At 46.2% G+C, this 18,155-nt stretch overlaps 2 protein-coding genes across 2 annotated transcripts; one reads left to right on the top strand and one right to left on the bottom strand.

The window, feature by feature from the left end:
- Positions 1 to 5,220: 5,220 nt before the first annotated feature.
- Positions 5,221 to 8,240, top strand: LOC122401101 (cytochrome P450 18a1). Its single transcript, XM_043403042.1, has 5 exons — positions 5,221 to 5,593; positions 5,926 to 6,047; positions 6,162 to 6,591; positions 6,680 to 6,944; positions 7,342 to 8,240. Exons 1-5 carry the CDS (start codon positions 5,221 to 5,223, stop codon positions 7,769 to 7,771), a joined length of 1,620 nt encoding a protein of 539 aa, XP_043258977.1. The 3' UTR covers positions 7,772 to 8,240.
- A 1,414-nt stretch (positions 8,241 to 9,654) lies between these two features.
- Positions 9,655 to 15,045, bottom strand: LOC122400970 (cytochrome P450 306a1). Its single transcript, XM_043402783.1, has 7 exons — positions 14,721 to 15,045; positions 11,569 to 11,717; positions 11,239 to 11,441; positions 10,436 to 10,736; positions 10,209 to 10,364; positions 9,946 to 10,120; positions 9,655 to 9,880 (listed from the first exon to the last, which is right to left on the bottom strand). The coding sequence occupies exons 1-7, from the start codon at positions 15,043 to 15,045 to the stop codon at positions 9,699 to 9,701; spliced, it is 1,491 nt and encodes a 496-aa protein (XP_043258718.1). The 3' UTR covers positions 9,655 to 9,698.
- Between the last annotated feature and the right edge of the window lie 3,110 nt (positions 15,046 to 18,155).

The following is an 18,155-nucleotide window of genomic DNA, read 5'->3' as shown; positions in this document are numbered from 1 at the left end:
TGACGCAAGATCCTCCGTAAGGCTACGGGAAACAAAACCCGAAGACGCGCAGGGCAGAGGTGTAGGAGTGCGACGTATTGCGAGCACGTGTAATACGTGCGAGTACGTAACACTCGGGATAATGCCGGGTGAAGGACCGAACGAACGATGCGTCGGACGGATGAACTGGTTGTCCGATTGCCCGGTTGTCCGGTTGGTCGTGTGCTCGGTTCCTCGATCGTTCGCCCGTTACCATCACTGACCACTGCCAACGGGTCGATAACCCGAGACCTCTTTCGCAGCCGAAATTTTCGAAGCTCGTTCTAGAGTGTCGAATCGAATATGGCGCGCAACGGCCCCCTCCCCCTCCCCCCCCTACCCGCCCCTCCCCCACCGTAACGCGTTCCTTCTCTTTCGTGACTTCCCTTTCCTCCCTTGACCGTTCGGCCAGCCCTTCGTCGGACTCCAGCGCTGCCTTCGATACGCGATTATTCCTACGACTCGCATTTTCACGACTCTTGGACCTTCATCGAGAGGGTTGGTAGGGATTTTAGGAATTCCAATTCACTACGAAGGTATGAACAGTATTGTGCGAATCAGATTTTTACCGGACGGCTCGTCGTTGCCCATTTAGATTCCGGAACTGAAGATGAATATGTGTATGCGGAACGATTTTTAAGTCGAGAATTGGAAAATGTTTGTCTTTATGGAAAGTTTTTTAGTCTGACCTGGGAACTCCAGTAGAATACCTGTGGGGTATATGTAAGGCCAGGGTACATGGATTGCACTGCCAAGAAGAAAATAACGGAAGCAGTGAATCAGGCGTGGTTCTGCGACTAGCAAATTGTCAGAAGTGAATTGATTTCTCATCGAAATGGATACAAAAATTCATTCATGTCGAAGGAGGACATATTTCTTATGAAAAAGTCAACGTGTCATGTTGAATTTTTCCATGAAACTGCTTTTAATTTTCTAATGTAACTATTTGTGTTCACATTAATTCGCATAATACTGTATCTACGGTTCACCGATTATCTCCACTACTTTTAACTGTTCAATTATTAACTCTAAAACTCTTGTTTGGACTTGATTTTTCGTTTAATTGTAAAGCTTTCCCAGTGGATTGATTTATTAACAGGTGTTTTGAGAGCACACTGTTTTGAAAATTATCTACGGTTGACACGATTTTCTTTTTTTCTTCGTCACGAATTGTGTCGGTTCAAGAATTATCGTTTTAACACCTACTATGGTCAAACTCGTTCTAACCGTTTGACTCTAATTACTAACTACTGACTACAACTACAGCTAGTACATATTGGCAATAAGATTATATCGAACTTCTAAGATGTAGATAATGGACGTGTGACTTCAGAGTTGCGCTGAGTGGGTTAAGAATCTTTTCTCATTTTTCGTTTTAAATAAGTGGAAAGGCTAAACCATGGGAAACTATGAGGCGACGTTTTGTTTCTACGTATTTCAGAAATGTCGATACGCGTTTTGCAGTTAAATATTTCATAAGCTAGTGTAAAACTTGAGCTTTGAGTTTCGATACCACCCAATTGTTTCCCCAAATTTCTGTAATTATAGACTCCGGTATTTAAAAAGTATCAGACATTCTGTGATACAATTAATTTCGTTTTTCTTCTACAAATTACGAGAACAAGTTGAGAATGAACATCACGAACTTATGGGACGACCTAACACAAGATTAGATTATATAAGGGTGAATACCATAATTCCTTGGAAAAGAATACAAATCTAAAGATGCTACCACGTCTATATTCGCTTTAGGATCCGGTATATTCAGGACCGTAAATAAGATTCTTCTGGCGAAACCGTGAGTTTCCATGCTCGATTATCTCGAAAACGGAGTCGAAAATAAAAACTCTTTCTTCTTTCATTTTTCTTATTTTCTGCGCGTCTATGGAAAAACAAAGAAACGAAGACATGCATTCGCACTCGCGATACACTTTCGAAGGTCGAGCATTTATCTCGAGGTACGCATTACGTCGTGGCGTATCAACCCCGAGTCAGTAGCCACGTTTTTTCGTTTCGGGGAAACTGTATCTGTTGTTGGCCGGCAATAATCGGTGAATCATTTCTTTCGTTTCTCGTTATCGGAGTTCGACGTACCAGAATGTTTAACGCTCCAGAACTCTCCACCGTCTTGTATCGTTAACCCCCTAAATGAGGTGAATGTACCTACTACTGTGGAATTATTTTCTATCAAGATTTAAACTACGTACAAAGAAATTGTATACCTCTACAAAATTTGTACGATTCGGTAAGAATGTCTTACAATCGATAACAAAGATTCGAAATTTCAATTTCCGGGTCGGGGGTTAAAACGAAAAACGAAAAACGTAGGAAGCGTCCGTAGGAAGCGTCCGTAGGAAGGTTGGACGCTTGTACGTTTCCTGGCTTAGCTGGCGAATAAACGGGCGATTCTGATACGAGTGTATCGCGGAATCGAATTTTGTCGCGGCTAAGCGTATCACCAAAGAGTCGCGTCATAGTCGAACGGCCCTGTAAACTGATTCGAACGAGTTACGCTCTCTCTAAAACGCAGAAAGAAAAGTCGCGAAACCGGACATTAGTTATCGCGTTGTGCCGAGCATGTAATTTCCAAAGTGAACGTCGAAATGTTGATTCGACGCCATACAGTTAGAATTTTTGACCAACGAAAGAAAGTCTCCGTGGGGGTTGTTGGCTCCGGATTTCCACGAGCAGGAGCACGAGCATAAGCACGAGCACGAGCACGGGTACGAGCACGCGGCGGAGTCTTTTAAATTTCCGAGACGTTCACTCGTAGCAATTGAAATATCACCGGCCGCTTCATCGTAATTTCATAATCGTTTAGGTACAACGACCTTTCGTTAACGATTTTCCATATCGGACGCGTACACGAGCCGATCAATTTTTGTCCAAGTTATCGTTCGATTGCACCAATTGACGATTACGCTTCGCAAATTGCGCGTAGTTAGCGCGATATGGTCACATCGACCGCACGCGCGGATCGGTTCGATTTCGTACACGCTATTCAAGAGTCGCGTCCGGGTTAGACGAGATTAAATCGAATCGCGATATTCCAGAAATTGCGTGTTTCGCGTCGATGTGGATCGACCACGAGGAAAGTAAGAAAGGATGCAAAAAATGCGAAGCATCGTTCGCTGTTCCCGATGAAATCGGAACCTTGAACCTTAGAAACAACGCCGATAAGGCGACGATCATGAACCGTGTAAATGTGCAACTCGGTCGATTGGTAGGGGTGGTTATCGTACGGTCGTCGTGCCGACGCGTGTTACAACACGTATCGCTTTTGTACGATACATTTTTTCTTCGAATCGGAGAGCGTTACTTCGGGGAATGCCCGTTCCCGACAGCAAAAGGGATATTTTTGGTACCGTCCCTGGTGAAAACCGGACGTGGCTATCGAGAAAGAATACGAACTGGGTCAATGACCCAGGCGCCGAAGAACCACGACTGTTTTGTGGAGGCCAGGTCTGGGTCAGTATGGACCGCTAAATGAGATACGCTCAAACTCGAAACGAAGGTTATTCCATTAACGCAAAATTGTCTATCCGTAATCCTCTAGCTTTTTTTAAACTCTAGTTTTCACGATCTATATTCCATCGTGGCAGCCTATAGTTTTCGCGCACGATTTAATATTATATAATTAGAAATATTTCTCCCTGCCCCCCGAAAGAAAGCATTCGAATTGAAAAACGGAGGTGACGACGCGGAGCTAGTCGATCCGGCGCGGATCCTTCGCGAGTAAAACAGAGAGACACTTACCGTTGAGTTTGGTGGTAGCGATCCCCACTACAGGGCGATAGTTTCGAATCCCTGCAGGGGGCCCGAATCCCCCCACCACCGTGGCGGGATAGGAGACCTCGTGGTCTCCGACCAACGAGACCGAGGAACAAGAAGCCCGCCTTCGCACCCTCGGCGGAAGTATCCACCACCCTGAAAGTAAGACCCACGCTTTACCCCCACCGAATTTCGTGTCGCTTCGCGTCGAGTCGCGTCGAGTCGCGTCGCGTCGCGTCGCGTCGCGTAACCCGTTCAACGGTCCACCGTCTTTCTTGGCTCCTTCCGCTCCTTCGCGTTCGTCTCTGCTTCTCTTTGTGCCGCTGCCCCACCATATCCAGGGACTGCCGGGGGGCAATCGGGAGGCATCCGGGGGACCGTTTAGAGTCGCTGGGGGGCCGGTGCTCGATGAGTCACTATATAAGACGGGCAAGGACAAGAAGGTGTATGTTAGTATACACTCAATCTTTACGTGGCTCGCACGACTCACGACACAGCGAGCGCCGGCAAATTCGGCTGCGGCGGTGACCGACTTTTTTTTCTTTCTTTCATTCTATCCTTTTCCCCCATTCCTCCCTCCCCCCTCTTCTCTCTCTCTGAAACGCTCTTATCGTTCAACAATTTTACGTCGTCTGCGTACCTGTCTGCCCATCTACCTACATACCTATCCACCTATCTATCCTCCTACCTACCTATCTGCCCATCTATCTAAGTACACGGCTATTTCGCGCCTTGCTTTCTCCCGCGCCCTCTCCGTCTCTCTTCGCCCCTTATCCCGTATCTTTATCTCCTCTTACCGAGGCACACACGTGTCCGCGTGCTCACGAGTTCGGCCACGTTTTTCGTTGTTCGCCACTCACTTGCCATTTCTCTAATTTCATCCTCTCTTTCCGCGAACCGGCGACTCCGTTCGCGTCCTTCGCGCATTTCCCGTAAGATTCCCCCTCGTTCCAGTTACATTCTTCCTCGATTTTCGACGGAATCGTCTTCGTACCCGACGATTCCTTGACAAGGCACCCCCTCCACGCACACACGCGCCACCGCGTACACACGTCCTTCCTCTGTTCCCCCCTCCAGATTATGTCCCACCAGTTCGATCGGCTTTGATACTTATAGCCGCGAATTTCGGAAGCAGCATTTCGAAGAAGAAAATCGCACTCGCGTCCGGACGAATCCCGGTTAGACGAGATCCGAGCGCGTGGCGTATCTTCGAAAAGGAAAGGAAGAGAACATCGGAGGCAATCGAGACGAAGGGAAGAAGAGAGACACGAGGGGAAGGAAAAAATGTCAAAGAGGAACGACGGTGCGCAAGGTTAGAAGTGTACCAGAAGTTGAGAAATCGACGAGCTCGCTTGGGCCGGTCCGAGGAATCGCGCGATACCGATCGTTGAATTTCACTAAATCGAACATATATAAAGTTTGGATTACGCGATGCTGGTGGAACACGCGGCACAGTGGACCTGGCAAGCTATGGGAGGCACGAGAATCGAGGTCCTCTACACGTTACTCGTGTTCCTCGCTGTGTTGTTGGTGGCGAGATGTCTGCAATGGCTCAAGTACGTGCGTTCTTTGCCCCCGGGCCCTTGGGGCGTACCTGTGTTCGGTTATTTGCCATTTCTCAAAGGTGACGTTCACCTACGGTACGGCGAACTCGCGAAAAAGTACGGTCCGATGTTCAGTGCCCGATTAGGAACGCAGCTCGTTGTCGTTCTCAGCGATCATCGCACTATTCGCGACACGTTTCGCCGAGAGGAGTTCACTGGAAGACCGCATACAGAGTTCATCAATATCCTCGGCGGATATGGTAAGTGTATAACGCGTGACGCGTGTCATGCTCGCTTTCTGATAAACCGGCCTTATCGCGGCTTTCCGTCGTCGCGAGCCCGCGTCTTCGCGCTTTCGTGCCATTCCGTTGTTTCGCCTTTTTTGCATTCTCGCCTTCGCACGCGCGGGTGCGACATTATTATCTCCGACGAAGGTTAAAATAGTCTCTCTTTTTCTCACCCTCTCTCCCATCCGATAATCTCACATCACCTCCCCTATTTTTTTTACGTCGGGATTTCTGTCGCGTCACCGGTCTTTTCGATTCCGTGATTGTTTGTCAACTTGATACAAAAAGTTCTTTTTCTGTCGTAGGTATTATCAACACCGAGGGTGCTATGTGGAAAGACCAAAGAAGATTCCTTCATGATAAACTCAGAAGCTTCGGCATGACCTATATGGGCGGCGGGAAGAAAATTATGGAATCGAGAATTATGGTGAGCGGAACCCGCGTTTACGAATCTCCTTTCTCCGTTCTGTACGCGTTTTCCCCGTGCCCGCTCGCCATTGTCCATCCCCGGAAAGCTGACCGGGGACTTGTTGATTTTTAGCGCGAAGTCAAGACGTTCCTTCGTAGTCTGGCGTCAAGACGGGGCGCGCCGATGGACGTTTCCGCCTCTCTCGGAATGTCCATCAGCAACGTGATCTGCTCGATCATAATGGGGGTGCGTTTCCAACACGGCGACGCCAGGTTCAAACGGTTCATGGACCTGATCGAGGAGGGGTTCAAGCTGTTCGGCAGCATGGTCGCGGTGAACTTCATCCCCGTGATGCGTTATCTGCCGTGTCTGCAGAAGGTCCGCAACAAGATATCGGAGAATCGTTCGGAGATGGCCGACTTCTTCCAGGAGGCGGTCGACCAGCACCGCGCGACTTTCGACAAGGGCACCGTGCGCGATTTGGTCGACGCGTACTTGCTCGAGATCGAGAAAGCGAAGGGCGAGGGTCGTGCGGCGTCGCTCTTTCAAGGAAAGAATCACGGTGAGCGGTCGTATAAAAAATAATCTAGCCGGTCGCTTTCTCCGACAACCATTTTACGATCTATGTCTTCCGTCTGTCTCGCGATCAGATCGCCAGATGCAACAGATCCTCGGCGATTTGTTCTCCGCCGGCATGGAAACCGTCAAAACCACGCTGGAATGGGCGATGATCTTGATGCTCCATCACCCAGAAGCGGCGATCGCGGTGAGGGAGGAATTGGATCAGGTGGTGGGACGATCGAGGATGCCCGCCCTGGAGGATCTACCTTTCCTGCCGATCACCGAAGCCACGATATTCGAAGTGCTCCGAAGGTCGAGCGTTGTACCCTTGGGAACCACTCACGCGACTACACGGTAAATATCTTTCCCCGCAATTTTCCACCATTTTTCTTTTCACTCCTAGAACGTTCTATTCGAGCGCGATTTCAACGTTCTCTTGCTGGTAAAAGTAACGAATTTCTGATCGTGCGCGAGAACTTCGAAACATCGAAACTCTGCACGCTTGTAGATATCGATGTTTACAAAAGAATGCACAATCTTTTTTTTTAACTTCAACAGCGAATACTATATATTTTCGTAAAAAGGTTGTCGAATCAGTGCATAAAGTTTCAATTAAATTTTGGATCTTCGATGAACGAAACCGTCTTCAAAGTTTTTCGAGTTTAAATTAGCGTTTTTTTTTTGGAAGTTCGAAGTCGGTGTACGACGGTTACGGATCGATGGAATTTGGAAAACCGTACGATTGTTTCAGGGAAGTGACGTTACACGGTTATACGATACCGGCTGGATCGCAAGTGGTGCCGTTGCTGCACGCGGTACACATGGATTCGGAACTTTGGGAGGAGCCCAAGGAGTTTCGACCGAGTCGATTTCTCTCGGCCGAAGGTAAAGTCCAGAAACCGGAATACTTTATGCCTTTCGGTGTCGGCAGACGTATGTGCCTGGGCGATGTGTTGGCACGCATGGAATTATTCCTGTTCTTCAGCTCGTTGATGCACATGTTCGAGCTGAGATCGCCGGAGGGTGCGTCCTTGCCGAGCTTGCGCGGTAATGCCGGTGTGACCGTCACGCCCGATCCGTTTGACGTTTGTTTATTACCGAGAAATCTCGAGCTCATCGAAGACGCGAGCAACGATCCGATTTCCTTCGCCGCCGTATTGCGGAACATCGGCAGTCATTGAAGGCTCGCGATTAAACTTTACACGCTCCACAAGGACCAACGGAGCACGGTAGTCGTTCCTAACGCGACCCGACCCGACCCGACCCGATCCGATTCGATCCCGATCCTGATCGTACATCGCCCAAGCAAAAGGTTCATCCTATTATACAACGTTATGATAGATTCGGTTCATGGCCCTACAGGATCCCCCCCCCCCCTCCCCTCCCTCCCCCTCTCAACGTTCATTACTTCTCTTATCGTCCCTTTCGCGTCATTACTTCCCGATTCGTAATTCCCGCGTTTACCAGCCGAGCGCTTTCATCTCATTCCCTATTTATTAGCGTTTAGTCATTAACTGTTTAAAGATTTAGCGAACACGAATATTGGATCGAACGACCGACCGTTTAGTACGATACGCCAATAACAATCGTGACGTTGTCTCCGACCCGACAGGAGACAAAACTTGTAAATAATGATACCAGCAATAACAACAGCAATAATAATAATATTAATATTAATATTAATAATATAATAGTAACGATAGTAGTAACGACGACGATGTTGATAATAATTCCGTTAATAATGTCGTAGTAAGTGTTTCGAGATGCTTGAACAAGTTCGTAATGAGCGTGCGACGAAACTGTTCGAGGAGCGAGCGTGTTGTGCCGAAGCGTACCTAGGTCTATTAGGCGAATGAGCTATAACGATAACGGCGGTCGACGAGAGCGCGAGATTGCCTTCGTCTCCGAGTTCTCTTTTCGTTAATTTGTACGAAAGTTTCGACGCGACTGGAACGAAACGGATTAGATCGTAGGGCTGTGCGTCGGACGGGACGTGGCTTTTGACCTAAAACAGTGATTTTCGTGAAAGTTAGAACGAGATTTTTGCGACACAGCAACGTAGCGAACAGAATTCAAAACCGATATCGGACTCGCCGAGTATATATCGATCCGTAGTGTGCGGGCAAAGATTAAGGCTGTGAATCTCGAATTTAGGACGCGGGATCCACCGAGATCCGTGTGATATCGCGCTCGTAAAATCATTTCCAAAGACTTTGTAATGCGTATCCTGGAACACCGACGAAGCATCGACGCGGTTTACTCGTAATTATTTTTCTTATTACCTTTGTTCGTTACCCGTGCGTTCGTTTATCGTCTTTCGTTTGCTTCGTGAATCGTTTGACCGCAGGAGGGACGCAACATCGCGTCGACGCTCCGTCGGTGTTTGCTAGTGAGAAATTTACACGTGGCATGCTCGAATCGCAGAATACCGCAATGTGTTCACCCGCCGACCGCGAATCTGTGTTATTTAATGTTGTTCTCTTTGCTAACGATTAAACGTGCTGTTTCTCATTCGACACGAATCGAAATCCGGCTGCTTGCGCCTTCTTTCACCTGATACCCTCTCCTCCGACCAAATCCACTACGTTTTCAACAACCCACGTCGACGAAATCGCGAGAGGGACCCGATCGAAACGAAAGTTACGCAAGATCGTCTCGTCTGCTGTTCACCCGTTGCCAGACCATCCCACCAAACTACGATTTCCTGACAATTTCTCCCTCTCTATTTAACCCTTTCGCTAAAATCGATCTATTCTCGATACAAGGGATAAAAACGTCCGATTCCTCCAGTACACTCGATGATTCAAATAAAACGAGCGGTAGGTATTTAAAGCGAACGGAGTAAGAAATGAAACGGATAAAGCGAGGAGACTGAGAGAAAGGTAAGGCCGTTTACTTCTTGTGTTGGGCAAAAGTTATTTAGAATAACGAATGAATCATAATTACTCAAATTTATAAATGAAGTATGCACAATAGAAAAAAAAAAGTTTCTTTTTATAGATGCAAGTTACAATGGTGAACGAACCGCTTATTTGACGGTTGCAGCCCCGCGACGAGTGAAAGCGTACACAGCAGGCGGAAGTATGAATACAGAATCGGTTCTGCCCATCATCGATGTCGCGCAACGAACATCAATCGGTGTGGTTTCGGGACGAGCGTGATGCCGCAATCGCCTTCGAGATCGACCGTTTCGTTCGACGGTACCGATATATTCAACGCGCGCAATATTCTAGCAGCGAAGAGAAACAGTATCATCCGGGCCAGTTCCTCCCCGACGCAGACGCGTTTCCCTTTAAACAAAACAAGAACGTACGCGTGGACGAGACACGTCGAATCCAAAGAAAAAGATAATTACCGGTCTGAAAGGGAAGAAACGATTCCGGCTTGAAGAAGGTTCCATCCTCGGCCAGGAATCTGTCGGGTCGATACTCGAGTGGATCCTGCCAGTAAGCAGGATCGGTATGAACGGCCCATTGCACCGGCACGATCATGGCCCCTTTCGGCACGTCGTATTCGCCTATTTGCGTATCCTGGACAAAGTATTCCGATAAGTTGCGTTACAGTGCTCCTCCTTTCGTTTCGATCGTTCATTCATTCGTTGATCGTGTTCGTACGCACCTCCAACGTTCCGTGGGGAATACCGAGTGGGGCGACGCTTCTGAGTCGTTGCACTTCGGCCAAAGCAGCTTCGAAGCATGGCATGGAGTCTCTGTCCTTCAAAGTCGGTTCTTCACCGGCATCCAAACACCGATCCATCTCTAACCGAAGTTTCTCCTGCAAAATTATTTAACGGTTGCTCGGTCTCGATCAACCGATCGCGAACGAGGCTCGTTATTGTGACGCACCTGTTCATCCGGATGTACGGCGATGAAAAGCAGAAACCACCGGAGGGTCGTCAAAGTTGTGTCCGTTCCAGCGCCGAATAGGTCAGCCAACAAATGATAAAGTTGCGACTCCGTAAAATAACTATCGTCCGTGTTCTCCTTTCTCATCTGTTCATCGAACGCCGCCAAGAAGCTTTCGTTTCCTGGGGTTGTTGGCGCGGTCCTGGCACGATGTTCATCGAGTATACCGCGATATACTCGGTGCGTCTTCTCCTTTCCGTCGAGGATGTGTCGTATCGTTTGTCCGTATCGCGGCAACAATCTAACGAACGTTTTCCTTTCTATAAAGTTTGATCGATGAAACCATAATCCTCGGTGGTGTGGTTTTTAGTTTTATTTTTTCAAACTGAACAAGCTGTGACTGTGATACTACAGCGTTACCGTTCGATGATTTCGTTTGATTTGCCTGAGATGTGGTTTCAACAAAACGATGCTTCATGCTACGCTTCTCTTGAAACTATCGCTTTATTGAGATCAAAGTTTAACGATAAGATTGTTACTTGCAAGTCCACGTTAACTGTCTTGTTTACTCCAATAAACTACAAATTGTTGATGATCTCAAAGTTCGTGTTAGTGATGAGATACAATCTGATTTATGTGCCGGAACCATCGAAAATTTGATTTATTGTATTTCGTGTATAATGCCATCGAATGTTGATCGAAATAAAACAGATACCAGACTATCTTCTGTAGTTTCTATTTTATTTCTATCGTTCTTATCGGAAAGCCCTATGCCTATCAAGAATAAGAGGACGAAAGCACACCTGAGGATAGGCAAAAAGTTGAGCGGTCCAGCGATGCCTATATGCTTCACTCCCTCCTCTTGCAAGTGTCTCAACCATTTCCAAACCTGCTCGTTCTCCTCGTACGTTTTCCCGAAAACGATGCTGTTGATCAGATTGCCCATGCAGTGATGGAGCGTGTCCAAGGGATCGATCGGCCCGTCCGTCGATCGTTGCTCGAGTTTCTACGGAACCCGGGAGAAAATCGTTTTCGTGTCAGCGAAGTCAAAAGGGAACGCCCGTTGACTTATACGGTCGGTGGCGCAACAGAATGATCGAAAGACGAGAAAAAGTAACGAATGTTCAGAGTACCGATACGCATTCGTTCGCGGCGTCCAGTATCCTCTTCTCCAATCTGTCTCTCTTCGGTCCATCGTGCTTCACCATCCCGAAATTTCTCAAACAGATACTAACGAATTTCCTTTGGTCCCTCCATCGGTTGCCTTCGGCGCAAACCAGTCCTGCGCAAAGAAACGACGAGAGAAATCGGGATCAGAGAGCGTGAAAGAAGAACGCACGGAGTTCCGACGATCATTTTCTTCGTCCATGTTCCATATTTTTTTTTTTTTTCTGTTTTTCGAAAAACCGTCGTATTTGGTTCTCGTCGCGAGCGGCGTTCGTTCGAATCTTTTTACGAAACAACGAGACGGTGTATCGAGTCGGCAGGGAGGAGGGGGTGCGCGTAAAAAAATAGCGAGGGAATTACCGTCGTCGTTCCGTAAGTAGGCGCAGCCATTGAACTCGCCGAAGGATAATCCTCGAGTGAATAAACAATAATCTCTTACCGCACCCACTCTTTCCCGCCACCCTTTTCCTCCTTCGTCACCACCACCCCTCATCACCTCCTCCTCCAACACCGCCTGCTCTCCTCCTACCCTTCCACACATGGTTGACCCCTCCACCCTCCCCGCCTCACCTCATCGACTCCCTCTCTCGCGCTCTCTCTATTCTGTCCTCCCCTTCCTCTTCTCGATCTCATTCGCTTACCTTACGCGTTACGGTTCGCCTCTTGATCGTATGCGTACTACCGTGGACAGGATAAAGAGTACCAGAGGCCGTGATCCACGAGATCGCGAATCATGATAATGAGTTTATAGGATAAATACAAACGATTTCGGTAACCGTCGCCGAATGGAAGTCACTCTGTGCCCAGTAATGGACAAAAGTAAAAAAAAAACTGAGATCTACGTTTTAGAAATTCTTACGTTTCATAATTAAACTTATAGAAATCATGAATATTATTTTGTAGTTCGAATCAAGGTCAATTTTGGTTTTGGACCGAGCCCATCAAAAATCGTAATACTAAAAAAGAAACATTTGCAAGGCAACGAACTACTGTCAGTTGTTATTCACAACCAAAGGTGGCTGTATTTAATTAACAATTTTGTGAAAAATTAATATTAAAAATGGTACGTTATAATGATCTACAAGTTACAGAGAGGAAAGAACATTAAAATACTGTGAAAAATATATGTGATGTGTTTGGTGAGTGCACTCTTTCGATTTCACCCTGTGAAAGATGGCCTTCTGTCGTAACGAGATTGCTGAATAAATCAATTTTTTCATTTATACGAAAACCGATGAAATTTTTGTATCGAATATCATTGGTTTAATTTTGCTGTACGTTCAATGACCCATTACTGAATAAATTTTGTATTGTGGGGATGTTTTGAGAAGACAACTATTTTTCGGTAGAAATACTCCACTGTGCGTGGATGCGTCAATTGGCCTTAACGAGGGGTCGAGAAAGCCGAGGCCCGAGGTGCCGGCCGTTGCAGCATTAAAAACTACGAGCCACCTTGATTAATTTCTATCGTGTGCACGTTCGATGCGTCACCGATAGAACGAGTTTGTGCCCTTACGGGTACGATAAAATGCGACTGGCCGAAACGAGCGAAAGCGGCGTCGCTCGGAAATTCGGATCGCGGCGATGAGACGACGACGCCGCGGGAACGCGACTCTTTTTTTATCGTTCGACGGTTGCGCAACTAAACGCATCCGCGGAGAGAAATGTTAGGCCGAAAGGAGTGACATCATTCGTGAGATTGCGAGTTGCGGGGGCAACAGACGAATTCGCGAAACAGAATATGCGAACCGCCAGAAATAAACCGGCGGGACTGCCGCAAGAGGTAACGCGTTCGCGCGATAGACGCTCTCAGGGTCGGTCGTTCCACTGTCCAAGCAATTGCAGAAATATGTCCCGAGAGCTGGTATCGATGGAATCGGGTTCTGGCGTCGTTTTTGCCGGTTACAGCGGCGTTACGACAACCTCCTTCAACCAAATTAAGGTATATTTATACCCGCGCGACGAACCAAGCCGAACGACTACGTGTGTCTTATCGTTATTTCTAATTATTCATTAATACGTACGTAGAGTCCAATAACTGAATGCACTCTACTGGATTGCATAGTCGTTAGGAAAAGGTAACGTCGTACTTTTATTTAACACTGGATTTGCCCTAAGCATAATCAAGACATTAATAAGTGACTGACTATAAGATAAGAGTTCTTTTAAAAGTATCGTGACAGACCACCTACGCTTAATAGTCTATTCAGTTACTACATTAAAATACAGTCCACTATTTTCAAAGTTGAACGCATATCATTGTAACGTTTTACAGATTCTATCAAACAAACTAAGAAAATACAGGTTTTCGAAAAATCCGGACTAAAATAAACGCATACTAAACCGTAGTTTTACCCATCAAAATTGGATTCCACGACTCGAAAATCCCCCCTAAAAATAGCGAACTGGTAATAAAAATTACACAAACACCGTCGCTAATTTAGTTTGCATTTTGAGGAATCCGGCCTACGGCGGTGTCCCCGGTCTCCCCACGGGATGAAAATTTCGATCCCTTAAAAACGACTGCGATCGAGGCATCGTATTTGTCGCGAATGCAAATTTCTCCCGCTCCTCGCCGCGTCGCCCCGACGCCACCGACTCCCTTTTTTCGCTCCCCACGGCCTGCCTCTCTCTCCCTCTGTCTCTCTCTTTCTCTCTGTCAGTCTGTAAGCAGGAAAGGCCGTCAGCACGTCCTTGCGGAGCTAACTGTAATATCTCGTTGATGCAGCGCAGAACCAACAACGACCGGGGAAACTTCCTTCAAGGAGATCGAGCCGATACCGAAAGTGAGAGTCCTTCGTTGTCGGCACGAGACTCTCCCGCGCGCAGATGGGTTCATCGCGCTCTCGCACCTGTGTAGGAGTATTGGCGAGAAGCGACTACGGGGGGCAAAGAAACGAAGGATCGCGCGGAAACTAGCATCGTGGAATGCGACTCGACGTCTACGCGCGTACGTGTGCGCGTCACACACGTACACGGACCAGGGATTTTGAGTTCGAACGCGTGCGTTCACGATGGATAGAAATTTTTCTGCGTTACCGGCGAACGAAAAGGCGAGAGGAAAGACCACGGCTCGTGACGTACGAGTAGAACGAATAAACGTGCGCGCCGACCTTACCGTATCCTTGCATAATTCCGTGAGTGAGGTACAGTGGAGCTCTGCCGGCGCACGCGTCCATCGCGAAAGCCTGCTTGATTATTCGCGGGTCCGAGAGGAGAACAGTATAGACCGAACCCATACGAAGCCCGCAGATGGGGCCGTAAGTTCTGGCCAGTTTCGTGAGACTTTCGTGCGGTTTCTCCGTGTCGATCCACGGAAGGTAGCCAAGGATCGGAAGCTGCCAGGGTCCGGGAGGGAGGCGGCGCATTCTTCTGCGATTTCTGACGAAAAAATACGCGAGAAGAAAGAGAGACGCGAGCAGGATAGCGTAGGCGAGACTCATCGCGAACGCTGGTCTCGACGACGTTCGGCGCTGTCCGCTCGATTCCTCGCAAACGACACTCCGGACAGGTGGTTGCTGATTTACCTGCACAGAAAAAGAAATCGAAATTTTATTCACCCCTGCATATGACGGAAAGAATTGGAAATTTCGTTGATACTGTTACTATTCGGTCCTAGATTGCTTTAGTGAGATTCTCAAACTTAAATGTAATAGAGTTAGGGGATGCTAGCTAGGGAAGTCCCTAACCATCGAATTAGGACCACTTAAACTTTCATAACTTTGTTAATGTTCCAAGGTGTTCGAGGGATGAAATTCTCCTTAAGGGGCAATTCTACCTTGTAGGCACGAAAAATACATGTTTCTTTGTGATATTTTTTGTGGGCTATTAAAGAGCGATTAATTCTGGGTTTTGTAGATACATTTATTATATATTTAGCTATATTTACGAATTTTTGCAACGCATAATATCTATTGATTACGCTGTTTTTGTTGATCAAGAAACAACAGTTTTTATGAACGGCACCCGACTGCGTATGTGATATCTTGCAAACAAGTTATCCGAAATCCAAAAACCAACGGTATTCTTAATATAGATGAGTGTGGTTATAGCATGAACTAGGATCTTTTCAAAAAAAAACAAAAAATGGCAAAATGGCAGCTATTTTACGAAAAAATACTGAAATTTTCATATATTCGGTTGCTTTTTTGTTAATAAAAGCGAAAGTATTGCATATATCGCAATTATTGCAGTTCATGCTATAGGGAGACCAGTTCTAAAGATACTGTATAAATTTCATGTTGATATCTTCAATGGTTTTTATGTTATTGTCTACGCAGTGCCGAAAAATATAGTTTCGAGAAAAACAGCTTTAAAGTTTCACGTCCAGTTATTATACCTGCACGCGTACATTTCAGCAGGCTATAACTATAAATTTCAATTTAATATTTGGTAGATATATTTTCGAAATTACATACTAAAAGAAAACGCAAAAAAAATTCGATTTTTTAGATCCCACAAAGTAGAAAGGCCTCTTAAAGAGGGAAATGTTTGACGCAGTCTGAAGTCTACAGAAGATAATGTGTGCAATTCATCGTTGATAGCATCGAAAAGTATAATTATTTCCCTTCGCAATGAGCAAAGTCTATTCTATTAGGTTTAGAGGATAACTGCCTCTATACTTGTTTGTAGAGATTGAAGACCTGTATCGAACAGTCCAATCAAAATTATAGAGTGTCATGGAGTAAAAGAATGTAATTGCATTTTCTAGACGTATCGATGCATAAAAATGAGTTGAATTTGTACATCGTTCGATATTTTTTTTGAATCTCCGACTGTTTGAAAGATATAGCTTTGCCCAGTTGCGTGGGACACCCTGTAGAGTTGAGTTGGTCGATCAGCCGTGTGTTAAAACTAAGACGTAGGAACGAGTTTAGTACGCGTGCACTCGGCACGTGCACTCGCTGCTAGCTCGAGTCGGTCGGTGCTCGTTCGTGCGCAGAATGTCGAACGACGCGTGGTTAAGCACGTGTTTTCTACCAAACGATCTTACTTGGTTTCATAAACGATACACCGTTCATTACCGCACGTCCCCCTATGGAGTTAGATGACTATGTGAAGATTACGGAGTCGACGATGAACTGAGCGACAGAAGGAGAAAGAATATCGATCGATTTTTATAGTATTCTCAGAGAACACCTTCGTCCTCCGATTCGAAAAAATCATTCTAAGAACGATGACTGAAAAACTCACCAACTTAAAGATTTCGTGGAATGTGCGAATGTGCGAATGCTTCCTGACGACAGATTTGCGGAAACTGGCTGAAAGGAATTTCACTCGCGCACACCGAGAATCGGAAAGTACAATTTTTTCGCAAACTTGCCCCGTGGATCGGATTTAGACACCGAGAGAGAAAATATCGTCCAACCCGGGCGACAGCGATAAGTCGACTGTCGACCGATCCGTCAGCAGGTACGATTCCGTCTCTCAATGTCGACTCTTAACACACTATCTGTCCCTTGGGCCTGACGAAGACGGAAAGAAAGCCATTTTGACTACCAAATCGTCGATCGACCGTGTTTACAGTCGTAAAAGGAAATAAATCTATATCGGGCAAGAGACGGATACGACGGCTACGAAGATTCATTTATTCTATCTATCGATTCGTCTTCGGTCGTCTTCGTTCCCTTCCGAGTATTTGAAATGTCCTCTTTTCTCTGAACGAACCGAAACAATATGCCAAGTTCAGACGCCGCCCCGGCTACCTGACGCCTACCCGTTTGCTGACGACAGTCGTCCCTCGGCGTCTGCTTGAATTCCCTTCGTTCGTTTTCACCTTCCGATACACGTTTGTGTTAGTCCCGAAGCCTCTCCGATCTCGTTCGCCAAGCAGGTATTTTTTTGACCCGAAAGATCCTTTCGGTCAAAGTAGGTGGGTACAAGCGAGCCTACCTGGTCCGAGACAAGGGTCTAAACTTTGGCGCTATCCACACTATTTAGGATATTCCACACGTCTACGAGAGAACAGAATAATTAGATCAAGGTTGGAACATCCGTGATCTTTTCGCAGACTTTGTGAATTATGGTAATCGCGGTGTTAAGGGGGTTATTCTGGTCTCGAAGGCCAACTATTAAGCCTTCAGGAATATTTTGCAAAAAAACTGTGGGACTTTCTCATATGATTTTTAGTACCCATATTTGTTACTATTTTAAGTATGTATATTATTTTTTTCAATTGAAAATAGCGAGACATACGTATGATATTCCTGGTTGAATGTGGGTATACGAATTGAAAAAGTATCTAAAGTAAGTAAAGTTAGTAAAGTAATCTAAAACAAAGAAGTATGAAAAAAGTTACCGCGTGAACCAATATTCTAAATAAAAAATTTCGTCGCATTGAAGCTCGAGTATCGATTTCCTCGATCTTTTCTGATATATAGCGTACTAAAAAAATATGAAAATCCGTGCTTCGTACACGGATTTTTAAATTTGTATAAATTTGAATTCGGTCAATTATAACTTGAGATATCATGCACATCAATTCCAGCAGAATGCTACTATGAACTGTACTCTTCAAACCAGCTGCAACGCCGTCAATTTTATTAATTTAAAC

The sequence above is a fragment of the Colletes gigas genome, unplaced genomic scaffold (assembly GCF_013123115.1).
Source record: "Colletes gigas isolate AHSC1104 unplaced genomic scaffold, ASM1312311v1 Colletes_gigas_Sc00021, whole genome shotgun sequence".
NCBI classification, from domain to species: domain Eukaryota; kingdom Metazoa; phylum Arthropoda; class Insecta; order Hymenoptera; family Colletidae; genus Colletes; species Colletes gigas.
This window is presented reverse-complemented; position numbering and strand designations above follow the sequence as displayed.

Excerpts from the sequence above, each read along its gene's own strand:
- LOC122401101 (XM_043403042.1), top strand. The coding sequence starts at position 5,221 with ATGCTGGTGGAACACGCGGCACAGTGGACCTGGCAAGCTATGGGAGGC. Across the intron at positions 6,048-6,161 it reads TTATGGAATCGAGAATTATG|CGCGAAGTCAAGACGTTCCT; the intron begins GTGAGCGGAACC and ends GTTGATTTTTAG. Across the intron at positions 6,592-6,679 it reads CTTTCAAGGAAAGAATCACG|ATCGCCAGATGCAACAGATC; the intron begins GTGAGCGGTCGT and ends TCTCGCGATCAG.
- LOC122400970 (XM_043402783.1), bottom strand. The coding sequence starts at position 15,045 with ATGAGTCTCGCCTACGCTATCCTGCTCGCGTCTCTCTTTCTTCTCGCG. Across the intron at positions 11,718-14,720 it reads CGGAATTATGCAAGGATACG|GACTGGTTTGCGCCGAAGGC; the intron begins GTAAGGTCGGCG and ends TTCTTTGCGCAG. Across the intron at positions 9,881-9,945 it reads GTTTCTTCCCTTTCAGACCG|GGAAACGCGTCTGCGTCGGG; the intron begins GTAATTATCTTT and ends TTTTGTTTAAAG.